Source organism: Scleropages formosus, chromosome 8 (genome assembly GCF_900964775.1).
Source record: "Scleropages formosus chromosome 8, fSclFor1.1, whole genome shotgun sequence".
NCBI lineage: Eukaryota > Metazoa > Chordata > Actinopteri > Osteoglossiformes > Osteoglossidae > Scleropages > Scleropages formosus.
Genome location: NC_041813.1, coordinates 6,506,117 through 6,521,227, shown reverse-complemented (window position 1 = coordinate 6,521,227; position 15,111 = coordinate 6,506,117). Strand labels below are relative to the sequence as shown.

Here is a 15,111-nt window from a genome sequence, read left to right as displayed (position 1 = left end):
CCGTTCATTCATGCATATGTCTTAAACATGATCCATATCAAATGCCTTGCATTTTTTAGGCTCTGAAAACTCATTAAACTACGAATCCTTTCCACATCTATCCGTCTATATGTATGTTTACTGTAGTTCCTAGAAAAAATGAAATTAAACAGCTCTCAGAGGGCTTTATCTAAATACATGATAATTTGATCATTTTTCAGTTTTTCTTTTCATCGGAGAAACATTTACACTCTACTTTCATTTATGGAGTTGACAAGGGCATCGAGTGTTTACTTTACTCACTGCCTTGATTCTTCACATTTTGCACGTCAGACACATTGCATTTTCTCAGTGCCCAAAGAATATGTCTGATATGTCAAGTTTGCATTGTCTGCATTTACATTTATGTTTGCATTTAGTCAAGCAAGCACTTTTCTCCAAAGCGACATACATCTCAGAGAACAGTGTGCAGTCAAGCAAAACTGTAATGTCATTATGTGTGAGGGCAAAAGGAAAAACATCTTAATTTGCCATTATAATCTTAACAAAATGAACCAGATCAGTTACTCATAAGTGATTGTTGACAAAAAAGCACATAAAAGAGCCTGAACAATACTGGCGATCAGCTGAGACAGGAAAAAGTACCTTTAGGTACTGTCACAGTATAGCGTTTGTTTTAGGTCACTATGCAAAATATTTCCGGGAAACTGATTACTCTTTGAAACAGCTTTTCATAAACACAGGCATAACACATTACAAAGTGTTTTTTGCCCGTATTAAGAAATCTTTGCATTACACAATTGCATTCAGTTGCCATAAATAACACTGCCACTTTGCTCCCACAAAGAATTGTACTTATATTGGTTTTATAAGTAGCATTTGTATCTATTACACATTTTATTATTTCTCTCAAGATTTGAGGTACGTAGTGAATAGCAATCACTCACTCACACACTGAAACCGCTTGTTCCGACTAACCGGAGCCCAACCCGGCAACGCAGTGCATAAGGCTGGAGAGGGAGGGGACACCCAGGACGGGGCGCCAGTCCATCTCAAGGCACCCCAAGTGGGACTCGAACCCCAGACCCATGACAGACCAGAGCCTGGCCAAACCCGCTGCACCACTGTGCACCCCACTGAAAACAGTCCTTTATATTAAATCTTGAGCAGAATCTTGAATAGATGTTGTTAGACAAGTTTGTAAAAACCTTAATTCAACAGGCAAAGACAGATCTATTTCTCCTTAACTGTCTTAAGGAGAAATAAAGTAATTTTACAATATAAAATATCTCACCGGCTGATAAAGAGTATTGTCTACTTATTTAATAACCTGTGCGCGATGAAAGATAGGAAACATGAAAACATGAACCTGGTCGGACTTTTCACCCGGTTCAAATTTTCTCAGAAATCTTCAACAGTGATAACAGAGGAAAATAATTAACATTCGATCTGTAGTATTGATGCTAAGAGAAATCATTATGTGGAGCTAAATATAAAAATATAAATACATACTTTAGATATCGATTCATGAGCTGCCGTCCCTAGTGATCACACCTATACTGAGCAGTTCTCATAGAAATTTCTTTCTTACAACAACTGCTAGAATCAACTGCAGGCATGTCATTGAATCATAGTGTATAACATAACTACTTCAAAATTCAAAATTGAGATATATCAAATATGTATTCCCCCTCATTGGGGAATTTTAGAGTTAATCCTTGTTTTTAATTAGTGTGCAGGTATTTAGTTGTAAAGCTACAGTGAGAAAGCACCACAAGCTGGGCTTTTTCTTTCAATGTCTGTTTAACATTATGGCATTCTCCACAATTAAATATTATTATGGGCTGTTCTTTACAGATTTAGCTAGTTAGGATTCTTTCATTGAAAGGCATATTTAATTTTTAATGGAACAAAAAAGCAGGCATTCAAAATGCTCTACAGTTAATAAAACAGACTTTCTTCCATATTAGATCTTTTGAATTATAACATTTATTAAAATAACACTGTTGGTTATAAAGGACAAATTACAACAGAAATACTTAAAATGCAAGCAACAAAAAAAAACAAGTTAAACTGAATTAAAAAAATACATATATGTAGTCAGTGAAATGTTCATGACAATAAGGCTCAATATAGTCAATTTTGGTAATGTAGGACTGCAAAGCAAAAATTTTATAGAAAAAGATGAAAAGAATGAGCTGTCATATTTTTGTTTGTCTTTCTTGTTCAAATTCATATTTTTAAATAAGTCATTCAACAGTTTTTATTACATACATATAAAATAAGATACAAAAATACATTATAAACTTGTAACAATGGCTGTATATACGTACAGGTAATTTTTTTTGTAGGCAATAAATTGGGTACGTAAACATACGTACAAAGAATGGGACAAGAGCCATAACTGAATAAGGACGTGTGAATCGTATGGTGTCCCACATTAAAAAACTTGCTTTGCACACAGAGAAGGGGAATTTAAGAAAGTCTGAAAACTGAAATTAAGCAATCCAACCAAAACTAATAAAAGCATATTAATAAAATGTTAACCTGGAGTGAGTTCATAAAGGCAAACATTTTGAGCTTGATGGGCTCACTCACAATGGTCCTATTCTACTTTACTTTACAATACCATGGGGCCTTTACAGTCAAGAGTTTCGCAAAACAGATCATTTTTCGAGGTCCATCTCCCCATTCCCAGTAAAACTCAAATGACGCAATTATCCAGACTCCCCTCTCCACAAAATCAACCAGAGAACAGCAAAGAAAACGCCTTTCCGAAGTTCTTCCTCCTTCTGATTTCGTAAAAACATCTCGTAATAATAAACTGAATGAGAATGATAATAATAGATGTTCTAGTACAATTATTACGCTTCTTATTAACACTGCAACCCTCAACGGGATAAGCATATTAGGAAATGGAGGGATTATTGTTATTGTTGTCGTCACACTGCATAATCAAAACGGAAAAGAAAAAAGCAAAATCAAGCATCAGTCAGGAAGACGAGTTTGTGACACATAAACTCACCACAAACGACATTAAAGCCAACCTATTGCATAGTAAATAAAGGAGGGGAGTAGACAGTAGCACAGCACAATACTCAGTGGTGTGTTTTCGATGCATGCAGGTAAAATATTTACCTGTGTGTAACTTTGGAGGTTCTGCACACAATACCAGCCAAAGTCAGGTGTTCTCCATTGGCGTTGTCATGTTGTACTACAGTACTTCAGTTCTGTGTTCCAGGATGTCCAGACCTGCTCTTCACATGATGTTCATATGCTAATGTGGACACTTCCCCATCAAGATATGTATGTTTTCCAAGCTTCTACAAACAAAGATTTGCCCAGAAGAATGAGGATATATTTAAGTGGCCATTTCTGAATGGAAAAGTGAACCATCATAATGGTTGCGCTCTCCTCTTTGAAGAATAAGTTGGGCTACGAAGAATAAGTACGACTACATACTCTTGGTGGCCTCTCGGATTTCGAAACTTAGGCTGTGTGCCACCAACCTGTGTCTTCAGGCCATGGTGCGTAAGACCAGAGACACGGTAAAATGAATGTTTGCCCCAAACAGGGTGACAGAACCCAGCTTCAATAATTCATTCTTTGTTCACAGAGGATGAGAGCCTTAGTTGATTGACCTGGTAAGCAGTTAAAAACTGACTGATGAGACTTTCAATGACCATGAGTAAAATAAGGCACTTTCAATTTTGTTTTTCACCATAAATGCTTAACTAAAAGAAAGAAAAAGGCTGTTTTGGTCTTTAATATTTTTCCATCCACATAAAATAAACAGTTGTCCTCATGAAATAAAGGGTTTTCTTTGTTCATTTTTGTCTTTACAATACTTTAAAGTATAAAAGAGCACATTTTTTTGAAAAATATATATTTTCTCTTCACCAGCACCCATGAATCATAAAAGTATCTAGCTATTACATTAGTGTTTTTTCCTCAACTTCATACATTTATCTACAATTTATCTTCAGTTCATTACATGTGTACAGCTGATAGGCAAGCATGGCTTTTACATCCTTAAAGAAATGTTTTTACAAGGAAGTGTGTTTTTAAAATAGTTGCCAAGTAATGGGACTCATGATGCATGTACCTTTGCTGTCACCGAGTTTCACTGAAAGCTCCTTTGGCTCTTCCCCATCCCTGCCGCTCTCGAACCCCAACCCTTACTCCATCCCTTTTTCAGGCCGCTTCACCTCAGTCTGACATGAGATTGCAACCCTGGTCTTGTCCCTGTCCCCTGAGGGTCTATCCCAACCGCCGTTACGTTCTGGAGCTACGTTCTTCACAGAAACAAGCAAGAGGACAGAAACAATGCTGATGTGTCTCATGGATGGACAAGCTGACCCAAAGGTTCATGCACGTGGCCTCATCACCACACCGTACATTCAGAGCCAATTCCATTACCGTGAGTGGACTTCTGGCAGGTGGAGAGGTCTCCTGAAGCCTTTAGCAAAGAACGCTGCTATCTGCTCTCTCCCGATCTTCATCTTCCTCACCACAGGGTTGCGGGTGCCAGTGGGGGTGGTGCAGTATGGTGGTGGTGTGGTGTGGTATACCAGGGGGTGGAATTAGACCTTATTGCTTTACAACTTTTCAGTGCAGGTCTATGAGCCCGATGGCCCAGAGTAAACAGCAGGGTTGCTGCCGGGTCATCACTGTGTCGATTTTTTAGGTTGACAAGCTGTGGCCTGGCTTGTTGCCATTGAGACAGACAAGCTGAGGCCTTTTACCAGAGAACTGATCTGCAGGCAGGCAATGTTCAGGTCATCACTGGGTGAAGAGTTCAGAGGTCAGAAGGTCATAGGTTAGTTGCCGGTGGCGGCTGGGTGGTTAGGAAACAAAAAATAAAATAAAATAAAATAAAAATAAGGAGAGAAAAAGGAAACAAAAGAAAAAAGATAGAGAGGAGATTAGTTTCAGCTAGTGACAGCTAGATGACCACATGACAACTATTTAAGGCTAGGAATACCGGTAGACCACTGGGCACCATCTACTCAATGCAATAAAATCATGAGGGATTCATGATTTCACACATGACGGAGAGCCCACCCCACAGGTATAGAGTTAAAAGGAGAAATTAAAACCGATGAAGAAAGTAAACAAAAAACTATAACATTGCTAATGGTTAGTAGCAGTCAAGTGAACGAAAGAAATATGTTCAGATGGAAAAAAGGAACATAATTTTGACAACAGTCAGTGTAGTTACTATTCTCTGACTGCTATTAAGCATTATGCCTCTTTAATACTGCAAGCGTTAAAGCCACAAGTAATGATGAATGTGAATGCATTGTTATTAAAGACACGATTCTGAGAACATGGAAAAAATTCAAGAAAGACCATTTATAAGGAAAAAATAACTTATGGGCCGAACAAGTGTTTGTTGTTTTTTACTCAATAAAATTTTATTGCCTTTCCAGGAACTTTTGATCTATTTACAACAATTCTTGCTCTCATGATACAAAGCAACACTACATGGTTTGTCTATAGCAGTATAGGCATTGAAGGTGAAGCCATGGGAACGCCAAAGCTATTACTTTAGCCAAAACCCTCAGCTTTGGGAACTATTGACAATTTACAGGACACATAATATAAAATGCACTTGCATATAAACACTGAAAAGTCCTGTCATTTATATAAAGCCCTAAAGTATATTCAAAAATACAGGAAGTTTCTAAATGGTGCTATAATGTTGCTATAACGCATATTTCCTTTCCTACAAATAGCCCTCTAGAATATCATTGCTATTCTTTGTAAATACAATAAAATCTGACATTTCATATACATTCCTGCTTTATATTTTTATATATATATTTATATATTTTTTTTAAAAGAAGCCACTGGTAAATACTATTTTCTTTGCAACGACAAAAACAAAAAGAAGCTTACAGTAAACCATAAAAAAAACAAGTTCTCAAGTGGAATATGTACTGTAATGCATTCATCCCCTGGTCACTTCTCTTCCACAAAATGGACCCTAATCCACTCCACTCCACAGTGGTCATCTTAAGACTCTTAAATATACTTGCAGCTTCTAATACACATTTATGTTTCTAATTTATGAGGTTTGTCATAGTTTTGATTTTACATATCTCTTGTTTGACTGAGGCAAGAGGAGATGGAGATGTTTTTTTTTATTTATTCAGTGCAAAAAAAAATCCGATTTGTGCCATTTCTTTCAATTCAAATGAAGAGAAACCCAAACAGGCACAAACTTAGATGCAGGCCTTCTTTACCAGATCAAAAGTCTGTAAAAATGCAGAGGGGTGGATTTTAATGTCCACCCTTCGACCCTCATCTCAACCTCACAGACAATACTGTTTCACTGTCAATTTTTTGACAACCTGCACTACACAGTGTATTTTTGTTTCCAAATAATACACACTATAGGGCAGCAGCTTCTACCGGCAATAACTGTGTGCAGTATAAAAACTACTCCTCTGAGCAGAGACACTGAAAAATATATACATAAACACAGATGTTTCTATTTTGTAACTCTGTCAGATTGTGGGATAAACTCATTTTTATAGTCCAGTGACTGAGCTGGTAAAGTGGCCCACCTCTCAGATGCCATCATACATCTGCCCCCTCCCCAGAGACAGCATGTCACACACAGGTTCAACAGTTGTGCAATTTCATGTTGCATTTCCATTAATTTTTGTGAGTTTTATCTGTCTGTTACCAGACCAAACCTTAGTTTTCATTCAATATGTATTAAAATCTTACCTCTTAGTAACACAAAGCAAATTTTACTTGGCGTAAAATTCTGTAGGTACTAATTTTGAAACCTTCATTAATAAAAAGTTTTATGCATTTTGCTCTGATTGGCTTTGTTGCAACTGTAGGACATGTACATGAGTAAGAAACAAGAAGGCAATATTCCTCAGAGTTACTGTTACAATGCTTACTGTAAATTGTAAACGCCAGTTCCTTCATACCATTAGGCCCAGTCTGTATGCGTGCAAGTAAAAAAATTTTTTTGTTGTTGGTATGCATAATCTGAGGGCTTATTTTAAATAATATAAAAGAAGCATCGTTACTTAATATATTTGACAGGAATAACTCAGGCTAATAATCAGAAAAAGTTGAAAGTGCCAGATTTAGCTAAGAAACCGATATTCATCCGAATCAAAGTATTTTTGACAAACCCCCCCCCCCCCAAGAAGACGTATCGAGAACTTCAAGGATTGTTCAATGAAACTGTAAAGTGCAAAAAAGAATAAATAAAAACTGATAAACAACTAAATTTAATTGTGTTTCTTTTTAAAAGAAAGAGTACCAACTGGTCAGGATTATGTGCAACTAAAAAAAATGTCCAAGTACACAAACAGAAAACAAAAAGCATAAGCGCAGGATATTTCAGAGTAAATGATTTAACCTAAATTACATGGGCTCCTTTTATAAGTTTCAGCCCATTACTGACAGCTTCAATCAGCTTGTGTTATTAATTATGTTAATACTACCACAGATAAATCACTCCAAACACTTCATTTAATGTATATCTATAAATCAGCTAATGGTGCATTTCTTGATTTGAGATCTACATTTTGTATAGAAAATCTGGAACTGACAAAAGAATAATGTGATTTCTGTTGACCAAAAAATTGCTTTACTTTACAGAAACAAAAGCTGGCAGCGTTGTATGTTAAGGATGTGCATAACAGCTGGGTCTAAGGGTTAAAAAAGGCACAGAAATTCTCCAAAACAAGAACGTTGAAGATTTTATTGCTGTCACTGAGTTCATGATGGCATTTATTGCACAAATGACTGCAGAAAAAACTGCAATGCCATGTCCAGCTCATTTTGTGGCATTGCATTTCATTGTGTGTATTTTGTGGATGTTTCATTGTTAATGTATACAGTTAATATAAATGAAAGAGGGAAAATATGTTTGTCTGAAGGCTGTTGCATTTTGGCAGTTGCAAAATTGGGAATCTGCCCAAGAACGTTTTGGATCTTATTCCTCTGAATGTGTGTGAGCATGTGTGTGTGTGGGAATATGTGAGGCATAGTGGAACAAAGGAGCAAATCTTCAGTTTTCTCTGCCTCTTTGGGGAGGAATTTTAAAGAAACACAGATTATACTGAGTCCTATCTGTAGGGAAAAATTGACTAAGCAATATTTTCTACTCATGGAAACTGCAATGATGCAAACTATACTTCGAGGCCTATGGATCTCTGCTGGTCACGATAAGGATGTTGTGAGCTGTATGTTTCTCAGTTTAACACGAGAGTGACAATTACACGTGTCTGTGCCTATGTGAAACAGTAAAAGCATAATATATGCACATTCATCTGTTTTTCAGGCGGTAAGTGTGTAACTCGTGCTTGGGTGGTCTCTATCAAAGAGGTTAAAGGGGTAATTATGTGGGTGTATATTTCATGTACTGATCTTAAAGTGGACTGGTGTCGGTTTACAGAGTAAAAATAAAACGATTGCGTGGACTGGTTTCTCGAACATTAATGCTATAGTGAACAGTCGTGTTGCTCACAGATTTAGTTTTGCATGTATGGATTGTGTATGTCCTTGTATGCCTCTTATCTGCAAAAAATACTGCATCAAGTATCATTTAGGGTGGAGTGCAAGAGGTTACTTTGAACAGCTATGGTGAAGGCACTGAATACCAACTGCTTCAGGCAACAAAACGTCAGAAAGACTTGCTGATGACTATAGATGGCCAGACTTAGATGCTATTTAAGAAAACAGCCCAGTTTACTTCCGAATACCAGATGTCGTCTCATAAATGGCAAAATGTCAATGGTACTCCGTAATTTTAAATACGTTATGATGTGTACTTCAGATGTGTCCTATTTGTAGATTGTAACATCAATGACTTTCTCCCTAAACAAATAAATAGAAATTTACAAATTTGCCTATTTGAAAGCCACATAACAGGTAACTGAACACTTAAGTGCCTTCAGAAGATGACTGTTTTCTTTAACGAAAATAGGAAGGGAGGGGCTTCAAAATAATTCTAAGTCCATTATCTGTCATTAACAGCATGTCAGTCACATGGTCATCAAAATAATGGAGCTGAGAGGAATAGTCCATTCCATTGCAAAAAAGAAGGGTGGTGTGTATGTAAATGAATCTTAATCTTCTACGTTGTGGTCACTGTTTGGGGAGCTCCGCCACTGTATTTTCCCCTGTCTGTGGAGAAACTAATCCCAGTGTGGTCCCTTGGATCCAGGGAGAGTAAGGAACCATCAGTCCTAGTGAGGACAGGGGTGGGCCTCCAAAATGTTTGTGTTACACAGATAACGTGGTCTAGTTTTTGGGTTAAAGTTCAAACACACGGTTTTGCGAGACAGACCTTAACCAACAACAGTGGGTTGCACTTGTGATAAACATGAACACTGGAGCTAAACTAACCTCTGTCAGCGGTCACCACCCTTTGGTAGGGATGGACCCGCATTTCGTGCCTTCGAACCTTAGTAGTCACCGCACCTGCTTAAATTGCAACATCACCAAAAACAAAGTTAGATTATTCATCCTACATAAAGCCTATTAACAGTCAGTTTTTATCAACAACAGCAGGTTTTTCTTTTTTTATCAAAAATGATGAAAAACATCTAACAAATTATGCAAATAATAAAAAAAATTACAAGTTAAGGCACAATAGTACTTGTCAAAGAGTACACTGATGAAGTATTTCCAACATAGTAGCATTCACCTCTATTAAGTTGCCTTAACCAGGTGGTTCCTTTGTGGCATGATTCCTTGGTACAGTATTACTGATATCAGACACAAGCGCATTTTGCTTTACTAGCCACCTTTTCAGAGCACAGTGTAAGGAGCATCTTTCCAGTTAACATTTAATACTGATGATTCTTCTGAGCAAGCTCAGAGATGAGAGCTTTTTTAGGCACATATGCAGTAGCAAATCTCAGGTTTGACAACCCGTAAGTAGAAACAAATGGCATTGAATTAAGTGATTAGTAAAGCGAGACAATATCTTAGAGTTTTTTTTTTTTTCCCAAGACATAGCAGTCAGCAAAACAGCCCATGAAAATACATGCACTTGAGCACACGTCTGTATGATGTACACAACATCAGTAAAGTAAATAAGGGCATGACACCTCAGGAAAGGTGTGGCCATCTGTAAACGTCAAGGGGGCAGAGCTGTCTGACTGACTGCTAGGCAGAATTCATTATTTTATTCAAGGCAACTGTGAAACCAGAGCAAGTGTTAACACTCAGATCGGATGAGGGTTCAGTAAGACCATTCTTGAATGCTTTTAGCCTTTCGTGGGGAAAGCCATACCTAAAGAATAAAGGAAGGGAACGGGAAATTAGTGCCTGGAGTGTCGGTCCTCAGAGAAGCAACACACACCTCCTTCATAGCTGACCTGACCCCAGCCCCTCTCATTGTCCTCATGGGACCCCCACTGACCCCTCACCGTCCTCATGTTATCCCCACTGATGCCCCGGCCTGAGGAGACACCCCAGGAGAGAATTAGAGCATGAGGCTCAGTGCTTTTTTTCTTTACATCACACACAAATAGTGGAAAAAAAATACACAATTCAGTTTATAAAAATGCTGCAGACACTACGGGGGAAATGGCCTCAGTTTAGCTGAGTTTCAGGGTTCAATGGGCCAGTCTTCAGCCTGTGCTACACAGAGAGTGACGGGTGGGTCTTAGGGGAGGGGTTGATTAGGGCGGTGTCGGGGGTGTGTCTGCTTTTCTCTGGTTCTTTAAAAGGGAGCCCTTGACGAGGGCTCTCCCCGTTGCACTGTGATGGGAAAGTGACAGGTATGCAGGCCCAAGTACACGGGCAGCTCTTCCGCCTTTGAAGATGCTGTACAGGTCACACAAGAGAGAGAAGGGTGAGAGGCTCACTCATCTCCGTGGTCACAGTTTCCTGTCACAGCACATCCTCACTCAACAAACTGCCCCAAAGGCCCCCCAACTGACCCTCCGCCACCTGCATAAATACACACACAGTTTTTTCAAATCTGTGCAATTCTATGGCTGAATCAAAGGATGAAATCTTTTCTCTGCTCCTGGTTTTTATAGTACATGGTGTACTTTACACATCTGATGAATGCATTACTTTTTCTGACTGCTGCATTAACACCAGACCCTTTTTTCAAAATGGTTCTGATATTGCAAATACAGTGCAAGTATTGTTAACATAAATGTTTACGGACTATAGGACAAGTGAACCTTAGGTGTCAACCCCTTCAATTTATACAGAATCATGAGAGCACTTAATAGTTTCCTATGCAGAGGTTTCTTAAAAGGCTTTTTATGAGCAATGTGCTTCAAGATAGCAACGATGATTAAAAGAAAAACAAGTTGTGTCCTTTACTCACTGGCCACTTGCTAGCCTCTTTGGTGGACAGTGCTCTTTTGAGGGAAATGATCCTTTAAGATGGAGCTAAGAGGAATGGCGGACAGGATAGTGGGGGAGCCTCAGAGCTGGGGTGGATGGCGGAGAATGGGACACTCAATAGGATTGATGGGTGGGAAGGTCGCATGCTTACCTAACACCCCGCTGGAGTCGATGGGATACTCCAGGATGGAGGTGGCGGGGGCCAATGTGTAGGGGTACTCGTAGGGTGCGTAGATTAAACCTGACTCAGGCCCAGGGGGCACCAAGGTGGCGGTTGGGTGAGGTGTTCCATTAGGCATGACGGTTTGGATCTGTCTGATCAGAGGCATTATGGTGGGGCCAGCAGGGGTGGGGGTGCGAAGAGCGGTGGGGGGCAGGACTGGGGCAGGGCCTGCGATGATGCGAGGTGCCTGGGCAGTCGCTGCAAGAGAAAAGGCAAGGGCAGCTGCGGTGAACCCAAACACCCAGAGGGCGAGGGCCATTGAGAACCGGCAGACAGGGAAGGGGGTGCAAAGGGACAAGAGAAGGTAAGGAGAGGACAGCAGGAGAAAGAAGGCAGTAGGTGGAATGTGGAGTGGGATGGGGCATGGATTGGGGGACAAAACAGAAAAACAGTTAGTATCATGCATAGGTTGTAGAGCCCAAATAGAGCACATCAGTCCACAGTGAGAAGAGGCGAGAGTCACTTTGCACATGCCATCAGTGCATAACTCTTCTCCTCGCAGTCACAGCAAGGTGCCCTTCCTGAGCCTGTCTTATACAGGCGCACAAGAAAGAGCCTATCTGGTGCCTTTCTGAGTTTCCAAGGGGGTCACAATGTCAAATGAGTGCATTTACAGCCAAGTGCTTTGAGCTCCTAATGACACACTTAGCTAATGACTCAACCACAAAGTAATGACTTAATTACTTCATCACTGTAGCTCTTCATTTTGAATATTTCCTCAAAAATTAAAATTATGTGTTCAAGATGAAGGGCCTGACATATAGAAAATATTTGGGGAATGTAAGAAATACCAAATCTGTAGCTGTTTGGAGACTGCCACGTGCCTAGCTATGCCAACATTTGATTATAAGGTTTCCCAGGAAACCTCTCAAATCACTTTTGACAAATCATCCGATCCTGTAACTGGTTAAACATGTTTTCTAATCTGAAGTTAAGAGCAAAAAATTACAACAGTTAAAAACCCAGACCAATTAAGTTGGCTGTTAAATTAACTGTTAAAAGCCAGCATTTATACTGTGGAGTCAGCAGACTGCATTTATATATATACACACACACAAATATATATAGAGGATATATAATATATGATGTTTTAAGATACTGCCCGTATCAACACTCATTTTGAAAACACGACTGAAATCAAGAAAAAAGCCATCAGCACATCCAGAACATTTAAAAATAATTGGAATTAAATATCTAAGTTAGAAGCAATTTGTTTAACAGTTGGAGAGGATATTTCATACTTACATACATAATGCTTATTTCATTACATAAATACATACATAAAAATATACACATATGGTAGTGTACAGAAGACCATGAGGGAACCCTTACGGGACTTGATGTTGGCATCTCTGTAGGTCCCATTGAGGATGGCGAGTTCCATTAGCTGCATCTTCTTCAGGCTGTCCTCTCCCTCTGCCTGGAGAAAAGAGTTGACAAAATGGCATCACACACACATGCGTGCACTCACACACACAATATTGCCAGTCACCTGCTGTGGAGCCAAGGCACAGGTGTTGCGCTGTACAAATGGCTCAAAATGCAGTCAAGGCTGTTTCAATAGCAAAGCAAACTGAGAACTGCTGTATCTCCTCTGTTCACAACAGGTGTACAGGAATTAAATAGGGACAAGGACCCTGAACAAGAAATATGATCATTTGCTGTGCAACAAAATATCATTGCTTGTAGGTGTCCTCACTTTTACGCATTGACTTCTTCTCAAATTTTGTCTCATTTATATAGGCTTTCAACAGCAGTAATGGGGTTGGAAGTGACATCATTCAGTTTGAAATTGAACAGGCACATTTCTCCGTTAGACTCCAGTCTACAGTTGACTCCTCGATTCATTATCACATCTGTATTTCAGTTCCGACTTTGGTTTCAGTCGTGAGTCTGCTCAGGATCTTCAATCTTACAGTGTAATATAAGTACCATTTGTTATATTGCCATTATGATAATAGTTCTGTTTTACTTTTCATATCTGTATCTACAGGAACAAATTGATTTTGGAAATCTAATGCATATAAAAAACATTTATGCACATATTTTGAAAAAACTTAAACAGGAGATGCTCTGACCTTGTGTTTTGTGTCTTTGGTATTCTATGTTTTTTAAATTAGATTTTAGAAATAAAAAGGATACGGAAATGTGGAAATGCAGTAAAGATGAGCTGAAAAGCAGCAAAAAATTGCAAACACGCATAACTTGCATCACAACTGAAGCAGCTACAAAAATGGTACGTCCCTGCTCAAATACGTCACTCCTAACTGCACAGAATCAATACACGGTGATTTATCCTTGGATTGGTGTGTTTCACTCTCTGGGTAGGCGGTAATGGATACAGTCACATGATGATGCCAAGATCATCTGACCTGCACACAAGTAGTGAAGAGCAGCTGCACTGTTTTCTCTGCAGTCACTTGGAATGAAATGTGTCACTTGTGGGTTTGGAGGGTTACATATGAGTGGGCTGTAATTCCACACCTCTGCCAGTATGTGTCGCTGTGCTATAACGCCATACTGCTGGCAGGCTCAGCTGCCACGGGTCCCCAACACGACACTTTGCCTCGTGACTCTGGGCGACACAAATGTATAAATACTTATCGAACACGCAGTCACAACTGCCCATCGCTCTTCTCTGTACATGTGACCTGCTGTAGTGTGAGGGGTCACTTTGGGTGTACAACTATGCGAACCTTGGTTTACTCTGGCAAGGCCCTGTTCAAGAGCACGGTAAGGAGTCAGTCGCTCTCTACACGCTGACTGCTCTCTCTCACCCCATGGTTCCCTATCCCTGCATCTCCATCTGTTGCCTCTCTTTTTCTGTCCCTCCCTAACTGTGTCCTCTTTTTTTCTCTCTTCTCTCCCAAATGTTGCCTTCACAGTGTCATCTCTGTCCCTCTGTGTCCCCCCTTCACTCGCCATGCTGATTTCCCCCTCAACACCATGTAGCCAAAGGCCATAACACAGGCCGTCTGCTTCTCTCTTTCCTAGGCACTCACTCTGGTTGTACCGCAATTCAGAGTATAGACTCGCTGCAGTAGCACGTCTACCAAAGTAGACTGGGAACGCGGTAAAACGCGTGTCTGTGAGCACCTATGTGCTTGTGGGTGTGCAGTGATGGCTGGGAGGTTTGCAGCAACATATGGACAAGGTCAGTTACAATCAAGTACTACAACCAGTAAACCCCTTTCACCTCACTCCTCATCTTGCTTTACTTGCTTGCATCTACCCACGTCAACCGCGGTCATTTAAAGTTCATCACCACACATGCTCTCGCCTTGGCTCTGTGAACATAGTAACACCAGTCTGGCCATACTGATGCCAGCAATGTAGTCAAAAGCATTAGCTTTCCATCTGTCCCTCACAAACACATCAACATCTCTGCGCTTACTGACTGGCTCAAGTGAAACTGAAACCTTTTAACAACACTGTCCGGTCAAGCTAAACCGGTGCGTAATGATGTAATTCATTTTACGTGACCGCAGGGAAGTTCTGTCCCCACGCTGACACGGTCCAACCCCAGGAGAGGGCAGAGGAGTAAGGGAATGTTGACACCT

The 15,111-nt window shown here is 39.9% G+C and overlaps 1 protein-coding gene across 7 annotated transcripts in view; it reads right to left on the bottom strand.

Annotated features, from left to right (window-relative positions):
- Positions 1 to 2,852: 2,852 nt before the first annotated feature.
- The window catches only part of qkib (QKI, KH domain containing, RNA binding b), a 65,103-nt gene continuing 52,844 nt past the window's right edge, over positions 2,853 to 15,111 (bottom strand). The window contains exons 5-9 of one of the 7 annotated variants that reach the window (XR_001964821.2): positions 12,884 to 12,971; positions 11,480 to 11,773; positions 9,364 to 9,441; positions 4,085 to 4,816; positions 2,853 to 3,302 (exon numbers count right to left, since the gene is read on the bottom strand). Coding sequence is in view for 5 of the 7 variants with exons in the window: in XM_018724899.2 (XP_018580415.1) it covers positions 10,688 to 10,791; positions 11,480 to 11,773; positions 12,884 to 12,971 (486 nt within the window). In the remaining 2 variants the exon portion in view is untranslated. Of the gene's footprint in view, positions 4,817 to 5,374; positions 10,792 to 11,479; positions 11,774 to 12,883; positions 12,972 to 15,111 lie in introns of those variants that run through there. The other 6 variants (XR_001964822.2, XM_018724900.2, XM_018724903.2 and 3 more) reach the window with 6 other exon arrangements.